Genomic DNA, 16863 nt, shown 5'->3' on the forward strand with positions numbered 1-16863 from the left:
GGAGAGCCTGATGATAAATATTTGGATTAATTTTCTCTCTCTCCTCCTGTTGTATTTTTTATTTGTTTAGATTTATTACCCTTAATTATTCTGTATTATCTCACATTCCTTTTAATAGATCAGTATCTCCTATCTCAATCAGGTTTTTGATTCTTCGGCAATTCTGGCAAACCAGGGATGTCCCAGTGGACTAAAGACTGGCAAATGTAACACCCATCTTCAAAAACAGCCAGAAAGACGATCCTGGTAGCTACAGACCTATAAGTGTCATCGTGGTGTTGGGGAAGATTATGGAACAGATAATCTTGGGAGCCATCACGAACCAAGTAGAGGTCAGCCAGAGGATAAGGCCCAGTCAGCATGGGCTTATGAATGGTAGACCCTGTTTGACAAACCTGATTTCATTCTACGACAAGGTGACCCACCTAGTGGATGAAGGATATAGCCAACGTGGACTTCAGTAAAGCCTTTGACACTGTCCCCCACAACATCCTCATGGAGGAGATAGCTGTCCATGGTTTGGATGGGCATATACTCTGCTAGATGAAACACTGGCTGGATGGCCAGACTCAAAGATCTGTAAACTGTATGAGTTTCTAAGCCAAGTGTCAGGTCCTGCATTCTGATCAAAACAACCACAGGAAACCCTACAGGCCTGGGGAGGAGTGGCTGGAAAGCTGCCTGATGAAAAGGTACTTTGTTGTACTGATGAATAGTCAGCTGAATAAGAGCCAACAGTGTGCCCAGGTGGCCAAGAAGGCCAAAGGCATCCTGGCTTGTATCAGGAATGGAGTGGTGAGCAGGACTAGGGAAATAATCCTGTCTCCATACTCAGCACTGGTGAGTGCATTTCAGCTGTCATTAAGTAATATTATAAAGTTTTTAAATCCTTTCTCAACTTCATAAGTTCCTCCACAAATAACTTCCACTGAGTTTAGTATTTTGTGCAGATTGAGAGAAGAGCTATTTCTCCTTCCACCTTATTGTTTTTCTGGCTCAGTCTTTCTGTGACTTTTTGGGAATAAAAATCATAAGATAAATAACAATCATAGAATCTTAGAATCGCAAGGTTGGAAACAACCTATAAGACCATGTAGTCCAACCATCTTCTCATTACCACTGCTACCACCAGCTACTAAACCATATCTTGCAGCTCCTCATCCAGACGCCTCTTGAACACTGCCAGGGACGGTGACTCCATGACCTCTCTGGGCAGGCCATTCCAGTGCCTGACCACTCTCTGAGAGAAAAAATTTTTCCTCATGTCTAGCCTAAACCTTCTCTGGTACAACTTGCAGCCATTTCCTTGGGTCCTATTTGTTGCCTGGGAGAAGAAGCCAAATCCCTCCTCATCACAACCTCCCTTCAGGAAGTTGTAGAGTGCAATGAGGTCTCCCCTGAGCCTCCTCTTCTCCAAACTAAACAATCCCAGCTCCCTCAGCCGCTCCTCATAAGGCTGGTGCTCCAAACCAGTTTCATTGCCCTTCTCTGGACACGCTCCAGGGCCTCAATGTCTTTCTTGTAGTGAGGGGCCCAAAACTGAAGGTGCAGCCTCACCAGCGCTGAGTTGAGGGGATGATCACCTCCCTACTCCTGCTGGCCACACTATTTCTAATGCAGGCCAGTATGGCATTGGCCCTCTTGGCCACCTGAGCACACTGTCAGCTCATGTTCAGCTGAGCATCAGCCTACACCCCCAGGTCCCTTTCTTCTTCACAGTCATCTAGCCACTCGTCTCCAAATCTATGTTACGCTGCATGGGGTTGACACTCAGCCTTGTTGAACCTCATCCCATTCATCTCAGCCCAGCAATCCAGCTTATTTATATCCCTCTGAAGGGCCTCCTTACCCTTAGGCAGATCCACACCACCTCCTAACTTGGTGTCATCTGCAAACTTATTTGGGGGGTATGCTCAGTCCCCTCATCTAGGCCATCAATAAAGATATTAAACAAGATGGGCCCCAGTACCGACCCCCGGGGGACACCACTTGTAACGGGTTGCCATCTGGACTTAATTCCATTAATCACTACCCATTGGGCACAGCCCTCTAACCAGTTCCTTAACCAAAGAAGTGTATACCTATCCAGACCACGGGCAGCCAGTTTCCCCAGAAGAAGGCTGTGAGCAATTGTGTCAAAGGCTTTGCTGAAGTCTAGGTAGACTACATCAACAGCCCTTCCCTCATCTACCAGACTGGTCACCCAGTCATAGAAGGAGATGAGGTTGGTCAAGCATGAACTACCTTTCATGCTGTCTGGGCCTGATCCCTGGGCACCATACGTGTGCAGTGTGATCTCACCCAAAGTGATTTTCTCCATTACTTTCCCCGGTACTGAGGTCAGACTAACAAACCTATAGTTACCCAGATCCTCTTTATGGCCCTTCTTGAAGATGGGAATCACATCAGCTAGCCTCCAACCCTCTCCAGTTAACCAGGAGCCCCGATAGGTGGCTGAGAGGGTCCAAGAGCCCAAGAACCCCACCAACTCCCTCAGCACCCAAGGGTGTAGCCCATCCGGTCCCATGGACTTGTGACAGTCCAGATGGAGGAGGAGCTCTCTAATTGTCTTCATCTGAATTGCTGGGGGTATAGTCTGAGTAGCATCCCAGACTTCCAGATCAGGGCATAAAATGCCCAGAGGATGACTGATCTGGCAATTAAAGACAGATGTAAAGAAGGCATTGAGGACCTCAGCCTTCTCCTTATCCTCAGTGGTCACATTCCCTGCTGCATCAAGTATAGGATGAGAATTATCCTTGGCGATTCTTTTGCCGTTAATATATTTATAAAAGGATTTTTTGTCTTTTACTGCAGTGGCCTACCTGAGTTCTAGTTGGGCTTTCTCCTCCTAACTTTCTCCCTGCATACCTTAGCTACTTCTTTGTTATCTCCCCAAGTAGCCTGTCCCTTCTTCCAGAGGGCATAGACTCTCTTTTTCTACCTGATTCTCAACAGTTCTATTATTCAGCCTACCTTCCTTGTTATTTCATATAACCTCAGTGATAATCCACAGAGTGAATTACAGTTTTCCTTAAGGATTTAATAAATACCTGTTGAAAGTCAAACAGAGAAAGAGAAAAGAAACTTGGCAATTGAAATCCACAAAAAAAAGATAAAAATTACTTTACAAGCAGAGGATCTAAACTTAAAATTGTAACTTATCAGGTATGTTTCTAACAAAGACAGACGGCTAAATTTCTCCCTGTACTGAAACAGTATAACAGCATGATTCTTTGAGTAATAATGCCTTCTCTCACTTGCATTTCAGTTAGTATGGTCTTTTCTGTCTGCCCATTTGTTATTCCAACTCTATTCCAGGTTCTAAAATTTCATCGATCATATTTACCTTTTCATTCTTGATGATTCTTGGTAAAATAAGGTTCCATCTCTCTACCCAGAACATCTGAAGCAGAACATACTGGGTCCTAGAAATACAATTTCTGAACATTCATGGGAAGCCAGTAGTTTCTATTCTCCATATAATTAGAGTTTCTCAGTATTTCGTTAACTCTTTTTCTCTTGCAAGTAAAAGGGAGTTCTCTCACACATCTTCCTCAACTACATTCTTTATTACACAAACAGAAAAACAGACAAATAAATGCAGAACTTGCACTAGGTTTCACAAATACACATCTAGATACACATCATGATGAGTGCTTTCATAGTATTTCAAAGATTCATGTGATCCATTCTCATGGTTGTAGTCTTTTTTTTTCCCCTTTTCCTCTCCCATTTAGTTATTAACCATACAACTACTTTTCAAGACAATTACCCATCTAACAGTCTAATACTCAATGACATCTATTATTTATGTGGATTTGAGATGTAGAAACATCACAAATCCTCTAAGTCTGTACAGCTGCCAGATTCACATATGTATATAAGCCTTGGGGAGTCTGCTTCCTCAAACTGCTATTGCTAAATGAATCTATTGCACGATTCTTCTGAAGCAAAAGATTTGGCCTAGTGTGTTTAAAGAAATTTTACTGAATTTTTTATAGTCAAGAGTCCACAAAAATTACACAGAACACATTTATTTCAACATAATTTTCACAATGCCCTTCTAAACTCATCAACTCTTATGATCATCTTCATGTTTCAGTTCCATAACTTCCCTTTACCAAGAGACTTTTAGTAACAAATAACTTACTCCCATCTAGTCTTAAAACTGTTAAAACTCCTGAACATATTGCCCTTTTCCTTCACACTCTGTTAAGTGATCCCAAGTGTTCCTCAGAGTCCTGTTATTTCCCTCTAGCCTAGCCTGATCAGACATGATTTTCCATGTTCCACCACGATTTTCATCAGTATATCAAAGTCATCTATAAACACTTCACTGCCTGAAGTGATTAGCACACTGATGAAACACAATGTCAACATCTGTCTTAGAGACAAATTTATCTTCATCTCCATTAATTCAAAGGATAAGAGGTGAACAAATTTGATCTAACTTTTTCATTTCTTCGTTTATACCAAGAGAATGACAAAATGATATTCTGGCTTCCTGTTTAAGTAAAATATCAGTTCAAATGTCCATTTTAAGCATTACTACTCACAGGAAGTGATCTCTAGATCAGGTAAAAAATGTGCAGAACAGAACAAGAACAAAAAAACATGTAGAAAATAAGATCTAAGGAAAAAAAACTGAAAAAGCAGAGGCTAGTTCATAAAAAAAGAGAACAATATGTTGAATTTCATTGAGGATGGGGTAATCTGTTTATCTTTGCATGAAGGAACAAGTGATAATGAACAAGGAAGTAGATTTAGGAAAAGCTTAGCAGCAGTAAGAGAAGAATTAGAATCAGTAGTATCAGAACAGATTGCTGAAGGAGGAAGTGAAATCTTCACTTACAGATTTCTTTAAGAACAAATAAGACAAACATCTTTTTATAATGATTTAAATAGAACTGATCCTGTCACACACAAGGGACAGCCCCTCACAATCCTCTCCAGCCTTTTTTTTTTTAATGGTTCTACACTCCTAATTCTTCAGCTTGTGTTGAGGTGTGTCTGGAGCTCCTTTATTTGTCATAAACAAAGGATTCTTGCTGATCTCATGGTTCCTGTACACAAAACTTGAACACTTCAGAACTCTTAATCACAGGGCTCACAAATCTATAGATCCTTTCACAGCGATTTGCAAACACTGTGTGAAAACTCAGTATTTCGCAGTGTAAGGGATTAACTTGAAATTCAGTAAAATCTTCAGGATTCATTAAGCATACTGAAGAGTAAAGAAGAATTTGCTCTCCTTCTGTTCATAACGTAATCAGTACAAAATCGCTGTTCTCCCAGCTGATAGTATGACATTCCACATAGAACAAACAATAGTTTTTGATTGCTGTTGTACTGAGTTTATATCACACCTTAAAATCTGAAATCATTGTCCACTTCGTCATTGAATAGGGTGCAGTAAAAATGTTGAGAAAACAGAGGTAGGTTGTAAAAACCTAATCAAGAGAAGGAATACTTCAGAGGTCTCTCTCACACTAAAAATGGTGCTGAAGGCTGCATTTTGGGACAGTGATAGGAGGAACACTAAGGTCTACTTTCTGCTATGTTATTTTTTCATTTTATCCAGTAATTTTTATCTGAAAAACTCTACAATAGTGGAAAATACAAACATACTACAGCATGAGGTTCATCTTAGTTTTCTCATTTATTTGAGCTCTACTTTCAGTCTGAGTTGAGCTTAAGAAACAGGGCTGGAAAGTGGCCCTGTTCTAGCTTTGTATGTGGTCTGATATTAAAGGAACTGTTGTGGAACACAACAAGATGTGATCAGATTCCTGGAATGGGAGTTGCAGAACTGCCTTGATCTGATAGAGTTTGAATCCAATTCCTTAAGTCAACAAAGAGAGTAATCAAAAACAAGTTATTCTCTGTAGGTACACAGCTTGTTAAAAGTTATAAAAGAAAATCTAATTACCACAGTTTTAAACTACTTCGTATTTTTAACAGCATGATGCTGAATCTGACCCTATTTCAATGCCATAGCAGGATCTATCAGTATGGCATATGTAATGTAAATACATAGTTACAACATTTAGAAGATATTAAGGGATATTTAGGGCTAGTAGCTCCTCTCTTTTTAGTCAGTTTGAAATTAATCCTCCGATGACATTCAGTAATTTAAACAGGAAGTACACTATGACAAAATAATTCTGATAATATCTGAGAATAAAACTAAAGATGTACTTGGGATGTTGTAAATAATAAGAAACTACTATCTCTCACTTTTCAGCCAACTCAGGTACAGTTTGAAGACCTATAAATTTACTACAAAGTATTTCAAAAATATTCTTGAGTAATCAAACACATTGCTTGCTTTAAAGAGCTCTGAGTACATGAAGCTTAATATGTTTTTAATATGGCATCAGAGAGAGGACAGACCTAGATGCAAATATTACTTATGTTATCTTAACACGTTACAATTGATATCAGAAAACTTTTGTTATGCATAATGAAGTGGCATCTATATGACAAGGTATTAACTTCATTCTGATATCATATTCTGTACAACAGCATATGGCATTTTCAACAAGGAATGAGCTGCTGGCATCTTTCAGTCCTTTTCAACACTGATTGTTAAAATTAGAATGCTAGTACATATGTGATGATTTCCTGAAGGATACACTGACATTCAAAAATGTGCCAGTTCTAGCACTGAACTGAAGAACGTTCATTAGAAAGTATCCTCAGACTGAGAATAATTTGTACAGTAAATTAGCTCAGGGAGAAGAAACTTACTTCTTCCTCCAGTCCAGTCAGATCCCAGAAGTAACTCAGCCTGATCTGTAAACGCTTCCACTGCTCAAGGAACATAGTAGCTTCAAAAAAAAAATAAATGAGAGTAATAAATCCACTATTGTGAATGCTTGTATTTCTTGTAAGCAACATCTGATATTCGAAGCCCATTATACTAGACTCTTAAAAATAAGGAAGATCCCCATTCCAATTCTAAAAAAGGAACGCAGCACAAGTACAGAAAAGAGATTCCGCAGATTGCCCAATGGCACTAGAAAGATGTTGTCAGGAACTGAACCCTGATCTGTTGATATCCACCCCGATAACACCATCTCTCTTAATTATGAGTCACAAAGTATATAATGAAACAAAATTTAGGTCTAAGTATTAATATTAACACTCTAATTATCTGAACAGTCTTTCAGTCAGAAACATAAGAAAGTAGGTGCAGTCTGCTCCTGAAATCAGTCATTGATACATATTATATATCATGTATATTATGACCCATTACTGTATTGATGAAAATAATCTTTATTTGAAATACATTGTTAGGGGATAGTTGAATTGTTTCACACTGTGTAAGCACATGACCTTAGGGTTTTGCCCAAAGGCATGGGCCAGTATTCAGTCTTCTCTTTTTCCTTTTTCATTATTTTGAAATAACAGATCATGTAGTGCTGTCTTGTATTTAGTCTCTTAACCTTCTCATGAATACTGTTTCCTCTAGATACACCTTTGCCTCGCTAGTTATAATTTACAGACTTTTGGACTTATTAGAAATAGCACTTCCTGTTCGCTTGTGGATACCTATTTCCAGAAAATTATAGCAACATTCTTCCAGAATATCTAATGTATATAAAAACAATATTAATAAACAACTTTGGACACTGTTTTCTATTTTCTCATAGTTCTTTTCCTCTTTTCAGTTGCTTGAGAGGTTATTTGATCACAGCAGTATTTAAATCACTTTGAATAATGTGTAGATAACACCCCAAGACACAGAAGAATGACGATTTAGATCTAGCTTCCTTCAGTTGCATCTACATTTGGTGTGAGATACATGATAAGAGTGGAAAGAGTTCCACTGCTATTAAAACAATCCGAATCTTACAAAACACCATGCATTCCCACAGTTCACTGTGATCAAATATTTCTACACTAGAATCCTTTAGTTATTCTTTAATTATTTAAGAAATAAAAGACAAGATTGTCAGTATACTGGAAGTAAATCCAGGTGCTCAGCAATTAAGTTTCTAGCCTCCCTCTTTTTGGAAGAAATGATACGCAAAAGTTATTTTAACTATGTTTTGAAAACTCAAAATATTTTAGATAGCCTAAAAAAATTATTCTGAAAGGTGCAGTTACTCACTGAATTTTTTTCAATTTTTCAAAAAACAGATCTACTTTTAGCTTTGCAAAAATTTGTCTAAACATACTCACTACAATATGTACTAGCATTTCTGAAATTAGAAATTTTGCATTAATTTACATAAGCAGAAAACCTTCATGGCAACAGGTAAACTATGACCCATTATCTGCTAATCTACTCTCCAAACAGTAGCCGAAGTAGGAACATAAGACACAAGTCTGTAAATTCATCTTATTTGTAATCCCTCTAGTACTGATTATGTATTGTTAAGCTTCTGTTGAATGATTTTCAGGAAGTGATAAACAAAATCTTTCGATTTATACAGTCTACTCTGTCTTCAAATTCCTAAAAACCTCAATGCTGTTTGTGCCCAAACCCAAGATAATAGTCTTTTCTAAAAGAAGCTGTGAAATTTAAATAGAGTTAGAGTAAAGCGCATAGCTGAGTTATAGCTGCAGAGCAATGTTTGCACAATTTCATATTAAGAATTAAAATTTCCTTCTGTGAAAAATGAATAAGAAAATTTTAAAAATCATTTTACAGTAGCAATTACACCCTTAACTTTCACAGTAAACAAGATCTAGAGTGAATGAGGGCATAGCAACAGCAGTGACACACATGTAAGCACAGTGGTTGAGATGAGGCCAGACAATACTATAATGCATTCATTGCTGTTTATGAAGTGTTTTGATCCCTCAGTGAGGCAGAGCATTTTTGCCACTAAAGAAAAACAAGCTTGCATAAATAATATATTCTAAATACAAAAATTAGAATAATAGTTCCACTGTTCTCAGAATCTAACAAAGTTTTCATAAAATTGTTTCACTAAGTTGTCCTACATGGAAGTGGAAGGGCTTAAATTAAACCCTTATAATTGCATACCCCATGGGAAAAATCCAAATACACTCCAGTCCCAAATGCAGAAGTGCTTAATAGAACTTGCTGCTTCAATAGAAAATGATGGAAAACATGACAAAAGTGAAATCAAACAAGGAAATAGAGGGGAAAAAAGATGCAGTTTCCCTACCTGGACTACCCAACTGCTCTTCATTCATTTGAAACCTTTCTGTTGACTAAAGAATGCATTGTAATAATTCCTTTTCCAGTTTCAGCACAGAGATTCTATTTCTTGCCTTCTGAGGAAACTTTGCCAACTTTGGAAAACTATATGCATTACACTCACTCATATTATTCTACTCTGTGTACAATGTTCTGCTGCCATGTATCAGCTTTAATTTTAATGAAAAGTCTGTTAAAGACAGAACTGTTTTTCTTTTGTTGTCTCAAAACTTTCTTCGTGAGGCCTTTCTGATGAGAAGACTCTAAATGAGAGTTGCAAATTATCTGGGGGAACATGTGGCAGGTGTCACTATGCCACAGTGCTTCTGCTTATGATTGTCAAGATAAACAGAAGCAAACTAGCAGTCTTTTTTGGGGGCAGTTTGGAGGAGCTGACAACTGCAGAAGGCAATAATCCTTATGCATGGCAAGCCAGCAGGGAGTGGAGCCTTTACTATCCATTGGACCAGGTACGTCACACTAACAGAGAGAAAAGAAGGAAAAAAACAGAAATGAGGGATAAAAAGCCCTCACTAAACTAAGGACTTCAGGGAAGAACTCCCAAAGAAACCTTTGTTGGAAGATTACCCTAATGGGAAAAAACCTCTTTTGAAGAATCCCCCTAGGTCTGCTTGCTGCAAACCCTCCTGGCTTTTTCCCATCTGCCGCAGTGACTGGCTGAGTTTCTGAGATCAACAAGCACACTACAGATCATGCTGGACCTACAGTAGTATCTCTCTTGCTTTCTACGAAGATTCCTTGCTTTTTCTCCCTCTATCCTCTTCTATCATCTGTCTTCCCTTCCCCATATGCCTAATCAACTAGGATTTGTAATAAACTGTTTGGATTAGCACTTCACCCATCATGTCTTTATCTCGCCATCAGGTGTACATATATTAAAAGAACCTCCTCTCCCCACCATATATTGGAGCGAGACAGTCCAACAATCTAGCTTTGGTAATTGTACTCACCCCAGAGAGCCATAAAGATGGAGAAGAAGACTGTGGCAGGATTATCAAATAAGTGGCTAGCTCGAGCTGTAGAACATGCAGAGCTGAGGTTCCAGTAATCACAGAACTTGTCACAGAGAGGGCACATGGTGAAGGTATTATGCTGGTCACACATTTCCTTACTGTGAATGATATGAGTTCTTAGAGTAAGAAAAGGGTTGTACAATAGTGATACCAAGAAGCAATTCATAGCTATTACAAGATATTTTCAATATGTGGCTTGCTGTAATAGAGAACAAAAGCCCTGCATCTCTTAACACATTGCCAACCTCTGTAATATTAAAATACTGGTACCTTACCAACAGAAAATTAAAAACAGGGTCCAATTTAATAAATCATTATATATGTTGTTAGTGATTCTGTGAAGACTACAGTAAAGATTGGGATTAACAGTACTAGAAGAAAATAATTAAAACACAGTCAAAGTGGAATTTGCCGTCTCTGCATTCAGCAGCATGATTTTACATAGATCAGGCTTGAATTAAAGAATTTTGTAGTAGCTGGAATGGAAATTCTATGGGTTCTTATTTCATTTGCCCCCAACAAAACAAATTTTTACATGACGGCACAAAAATCCACATGAAATATCATATTACTTTACGCATTTTTGTCCATATTACTGACCACATCATGCTGCATAAAAACCAGGTCCAAAATGCAGGCATTTTAGTTGTTCTGTGTCATGGACATAGTCTATACCTACAATATCATTTGCTAGGAAGATACACTAGGTGGTTGTGGTTGTATGAGTGACACAAGCATTGTACACTGTCCAATAGTCTTATTTTTAGGAAAGATGTTATATTTCCCATTTGCTTTGAAATTTGTCTCCATCCTTCATTTTATTTTGAAGGATATTTATAATAACAGTGCATGTTCACCTAAGATAGGGCTTAACACAAATTCTGGTCTGTACTACCACTTACCATAAAGTTCTTAAAGTACACCTAAACAAATATGTTTTAAGAGTATTCGGATACTGTGCCCACAGTGGTTTCAGAAGATGAAGTTCCTTCACTTTTCAGAGTCCTCAACACAATTTCCCCACAGTTACAGAGCTCTGGCTGAATAGCTCCTTGTTTTTCTAGTATAGAGTGCTAATCTAATTTTCAAATTTAAATAAAAGTTGTAGATCTTATAAAAACAAGTATTTCACTTCTGCCCTATTTGTTCATTTGCTAAGCAATGTTTCCTTTCCCTCCTTACTCTGCAAGATTGGTTCAATTACCCTCTGGAAAACATGACATAAGAGACTAACAGATAGAAAAAAAAAAATTTAAGGTCACTTTAATTTTTAGCCTTATTTACTATGCACTTCCTCAGTACCTACAAATAATTTAAAAATCATTATCGTTAATTCTTTAATACACCAAACCTTACTTGACTCTCCTGAATATGCTTTCAATTTTTTCGTAAGGTTTATATGTGAAATAACTTCATACCTGCACAGTCTCATTCAAATGAATTGACTCATGGAACTCAAGTGTCCTTATCCAAGATTGTGACCTACAGTAAAACTTGCATCATTTTCATTGACAGCTGGTAAGTTGCGATAAGATCATCTTCTAAATCAACCACCATTCATAGTACTTTCTCTATTACTTCAAATAGAAGAGCTATTCAAACTGTACTATCAGTATGTTTTCTATTATATAATTTGAATGGCATACAGCTGTTAGCAGTTATCATATAGTTAAAATATTGCTCTATGTTGAAAGGCAGTAGAGGATACTGCAGATATATCTTTGAGACAAATCTCACTTCATTTTTAATGTCACCACAAACTCTCCCACGGGCAAGCACAGCTCATAATTTGGAAGAAAATCACAGAATCACAGGGTTGGAAGGGACCTCAAGCATCATGAATACAACCTAACTTAAGTGTATTCATCCTTACCTATCAGCAGTAATTTTCTACTGCAGAGTGATTTGCTTTTAAATTTGCCAATTATTTGAATGAATGCAAGAACTACTGCAACAAATGTGACCAACAGCTCTATTAAGCCAGTATGCTGTCTCTACCAAGAGTCAGTCCCAGATAGTGTATTCCCCCCCACACAACACTGTGAAGCAGACTTCACTGCATCAATATTCATAGAATCATAGAATTCCTGAGTGGAAGGGAATCAAAGGATTGAGTCCAACTCCCAGTCCCCACACAGGACCACCCAGAACTGAAACCTTATGTCTTAGAGAGTTGTTTGAAAAGCTTCTCAAACTTCAGCAGGGTTGATGCCATGACAACTGTTCTGGGGATCCTCTATCAGTGCCTGACCACACTCTCAATTAAGAACATTTTTCTAATACCCAACCTTTTTCTCCTGAGAAAACTCCACATCCTGATGCTGTCAGCAGACAGAAGATACCAGCATCTGTCACCCCGCTCCTCCCATGAGGAAGCTGTAGACAGCCATGAGGCCTCCCTCTATCTCATCTTCTCTAGGCTGACCAAACCAATGGACCCTTCTCATATGTCTCACTCTCTAGACTCTTGTACCCCTCCTTTAGACACTCTGTAGTAGTTTAATATCATTCTTTTATTATGGTGCCCAAAACTGCATGTAGTAATCAAGGTGAGCCCTCCCCACTAGTAGAATGAGTTTTGTTATGTATTTGTAGAGGAAATGCTATGTCATGGCTTGAACCAATGATTGAGCACCTGGTAGGAAATTAGGGCCAACCCAGAGGAGCTCAGTTGCAAGAGATGCACCTAACTGACCAGAAGGCGGGGAGCTAGAATCCAGGATCCTTTTAAGGGTTGATAGTTGAGGCAAGGGTATCTCTCTGGAGATCCATGCTTATCTGTGGATCTTACAGTCTTCCTAAAGGAGTTTCTTTCTGCTACTTCTGCACCTAATGCATCACATCTAAGCAGATCCTCAATTGCTGTAGCCTAAGATTTTGCTGCTCTGCCATCTTGTTACTCTTTTTATCGCCTTGCAGTGTTGTATCTGGACACAGAGAGCAACACTAAACGTTTTTTCTAATTGTCAAGATCAATCATATGGATATCTAATCTGCTATAGAATATTCATCTTGTGCAAATAACTTGGCTTTACTATGTCATGAAGTTATCCCTAGATCTAAAACTGTGACAGTGGGGGCATAGGCCTGGGGAAAAGAACAAACAAACAAACAAAAAAAGGAGTGCTAGCAGTTTGTGCGCAATCCAGCAGGCCCTGGCCCAGCAGCAAGATGCACTGTGGGCCACGTGCTCCAGGAGAGGGAGAAAAGCAGAGAGCTAGCAGATGGGTCCAACAGAAGAGACACAACAGAAGAGGTGATTTACTAAATCCAACAAAAATCAAACAAAATGAGAGAGAGGAAGATCAGAGCAACCAAATTGCAAGTTCCCACTATAGTGCAAGGGGAGCATGAGCGCTTTTCGACCGCGAGCTGAGCGGGGCCAGGGAGAGAGTCACTGGAGTGCACTCTAGACCTTCACCTATCTTCCTCTGCACCAAGTGCTCCAGGAATGCCACTCCTCCCCTACCATCCTAATATTCAAAATACTCATAAAAGGCAGTAAAGCAAACCATAGCATTAACTCTAACTCCCACTGGTTCACATGTTGTTGTCAGTATTCCACATAAGAACAACAACGCAAAACCACAACGTACTAAGATGAACAAAACAGTGAACAAAGACATGGTATTTTCATTAACTTCTGTGAGTTCTGAACTTTCCCAATAATATATAAATATTCATTCACAGAAAACAATTGGATGGCATAAAAAAGAACTTACAAGTAGTCCAATACTTTGATCATGCTTATTCAAATAATGCTATGGACTTACTAAACATTTTTACATCAGACTCCACAATACTGAGCAGACAAATGAATGTTAGTCATCCAAATGTCTCATCTACTCAGTGGATGTGTATTTCCAGTGCCCAAAGTGTTGTTAATTCTGCATCACTGTAGTTCAGACTTGTTGCTAAAAGCAACTTTTCTCACTAAGACTTACAATAGAAAAAAAGTAGATTCGTAACTTTCAAGTAATAAAATCTCTTCATAGAGAAGCTTACCTAGGAATGTCGCTCTCAATGGTTATACATCCATAAAGAAATACAATAATCCCAACGACTGAAGATGGAATGAGAAATTCTGTATACAAGCCCAGCCATGCAAAGTAAAGTCCTATTTTTTCCCCAAAATACTTCCTGAAAGAGACAAACAAAGATATGCCAAGGGTATCATTTTTGAAATGTATTTTAGTTTCTTAACAATCTCCAAAATTTAAAATAACTGTCAAAAACATGAATGAAAATTCTGTATTTTTTAGTTAGTACCACCAAATGAAGTGAATGATTTGAGTAGTTTAAAGCACTTTGTTAAAGTTAAAGAGAATCCTGTTTCAGTATAACACATACTCAAAATTCTTTTTGCTCAGAAAAAAAAAAAAACTACCTCTTACATTTTTGAACTGAAGTCAGTGAAATACTCCTCACTTCCATCAAAAATAACAGTATTTCATCCAAATGTTTGGCAGAAAATGATGGAAAGGATTCAGCTCTCCAAAAGCACATCCAGGTGAGCCATCATTCTTTGCTTCTGTAAGTCCTCTTAGATTTATTTGGAGACTAATGTGGAAATAAATCTGTAGGAACGTAATGACAGCATCCTCTAATATCTTTATAGAGTAAGAAACTGGAATTTCTATTAAAACAGGAAGGTTTACTTGCATATCTAGTATTTTCTTTTTAGAAAGAATAAATATCTTTTACAAATGAGCAGACCATACAGCTGGTTTGAAAAAAAAATAACTCCTGCTCTGAGGAACAGATTATAGTTAATACTGATAAACATGTTGCTACTCAACATCTTCATGACTCATACTGAAAGTAGCAGAGTAAGCACAGATAAAAGTCATTGATCTTTCCAAAATACTGGTAGGAAAGATTACAAACACTAAAAAAACACCAAGAAATTCAGAGAGCTAAAGAACTCGGCAATGACAATATCAATATTAAAATGAGACTAAATTCACATAAAATACATGCTTGTTTGAAACATATCACAAGCTAAAGAATAAGATGGAAGAGTGCTGGTCAGAAGACAATTATGTACACAGGGTATATGATTGCATTTAGCCAGAAAAATACACATTTATGAAGTAAGGGTGGAAAGAACAAAGATTTTTTTATAATATACCTAATTAAAAAAATTGGCAAGACTTGTTCCTTATTTGAGCATGATCCCACTTAGAAACTGACTCTAAATCTCCTGACACTAGGAAAAGTGGTTTTTTACCCATTCGTTCCTCATTTACCCAATGCATTCCTCATTGAAGTTATTCCTAACAGAAAATGAGATTTTTGAAAGCCTGGGACAAAGGCTGCAGAAATAACTCTATTCTGAGAGAAATTAGTACCAAAAATTCATACATATGGAGCCTTTCAACATCATAGGTAACGCTGAAGTTTTCTATGCTGAAATATTCTATTTCAGAAACTAACTCTTGTGACAGGAGCAGACTTGCCCTAAGAGAGGCAGCAAAGCTCTAGAACCAAGGAGGAAAGAAATTGGGGTAACATTAAAAGCCTCTACAGTTAAACTTACAGCTCCCAGGAAAGGACAAATGGAACAATTTGTCCACACAATGGATTTTTTTTTTCCATCACTACTGTTCCTGCTGCTGTTCTCATACCATCACAACTGCCCGTTCCTAAACTCATACACAGGGAAGAGGGCAGTGTTGTCCTACATGAATGCCTATATTTTATTTGTTTCAGAGAGAGCTTATTGCTAAGAGAGGAGATATGCAATCCTATAAGGGAGAACTAAATAAAAGTACTCAAAGATGATAAACAGACAGTGTTAATCTTCAGTATGAGAGAATGCTGTAGCTTGGAGAACATGTGCAAAAGCAAGGCAAATTTCATTTCTATGAAAGACATACAGCCATTAGACCTGAAATCCGCAAGGTTGTAATAAGCAACAGTGTGAATTATCAAACAATATCATGACAGAATGACTTCAGTGGCACCAAGGTAACTAGATACATTTCTCAGTGCAAGAAAACAACTTCCACAAGAAGAGCTATCTAATTCATCTCTTGCTCAAATGCCTTTTCATACAATCATAGAGTCATTTGAGTTGAAAGGGACCTTTAGAAGTCATCTAGTCCACTCTGCAATTAATAGGATCATCTATAGCTGGGTCAAGTTGCTCAGATACGAGTCCAACCTGATCTTGGATGCCTCCTGGGATGGGGCATTCACCATCTCTCTAGGTAACTGTTCCACTGCTTCACTGTTATTACCGTAAAGCTGCAGTGAAAGCAAAGGCATGCCATTCATTTCCTGATGATGGATTGGATCCACTAATGAAAGGTCCCAGCCCCAGGCTTCCATGGAAGCATGAAGCCCATACCTGCCTTCAGGAATGATGAATGGATGGCAGGGGAGCCAGTCTCTTGCCTCCAGAGGGAAGAAGTTAAACAAGGTGAGTGACAGTGCCTTTTCTTGCATATCATTATGCTGCTCTACAGGCAAAAGAGGCAGACAAGGGAGGTGAAACAGCCCTACTGTGTTCTTTGGGAATTATGCTGAAGCAGGGAAGGTGCTGTGTTTCCTGTAGCCTCCAGGAACTGCCCCAGGTCCCAAAGTGTTGCAGGGATGTGCAAGTGTGTACACAGGGGCATGTACACACATGCACCCAGGAAAAGGTCC

General features: G+C 38.3%; 1 protein-coding gene across 1 annotated transcript in view; it reads right to left on the bottom strand.

The window, feature by feature from the left end:
* ANO2 (anoctamin 2) overlaps nucleotides 1–16863 on the bottom strand; it is a 170494-nt gene that overhangs the window by 82806 nt on the left and 70825 nt on the right. The window contains exons 10-12 of the mRNA XM_042835091.1: nucleotides 14218–14352; nucleotides 10150–10310; nucleotides 6754–6833 (exon numbers count right to left, since the gene is read on the bottom strand). Coding sequence (XP_042691025.1) covers nucleotides 6754–6833; nucleotides 10150–10310; nucleotides 14218–14352 — 376 coding nt within the window. The remainder of the gene's footprint in view (nucleotides 1–6753; nucleotides 6834–10149; nucleotides 10311–14217; nucleotides 14353–16863) is intronic.

Source organism: Centrocercus urophasianus, unplaced genomic scaffold, assembly GCF_019232065.1.
Source record: "Centrocercus urophasianus isolate 14NV4802_14NV808 unplaced genomic scaffold, USGS_Curo_1.0 seq_5, whole genome shotgun sequence".
NCBI classification, from domain to species: domain Eukaryota; kingdom Metazoa; phylum Chordata; class Aves; order Galliformes; family Phasianidae; genus Centrocercus; species Centrocercus urophasianus.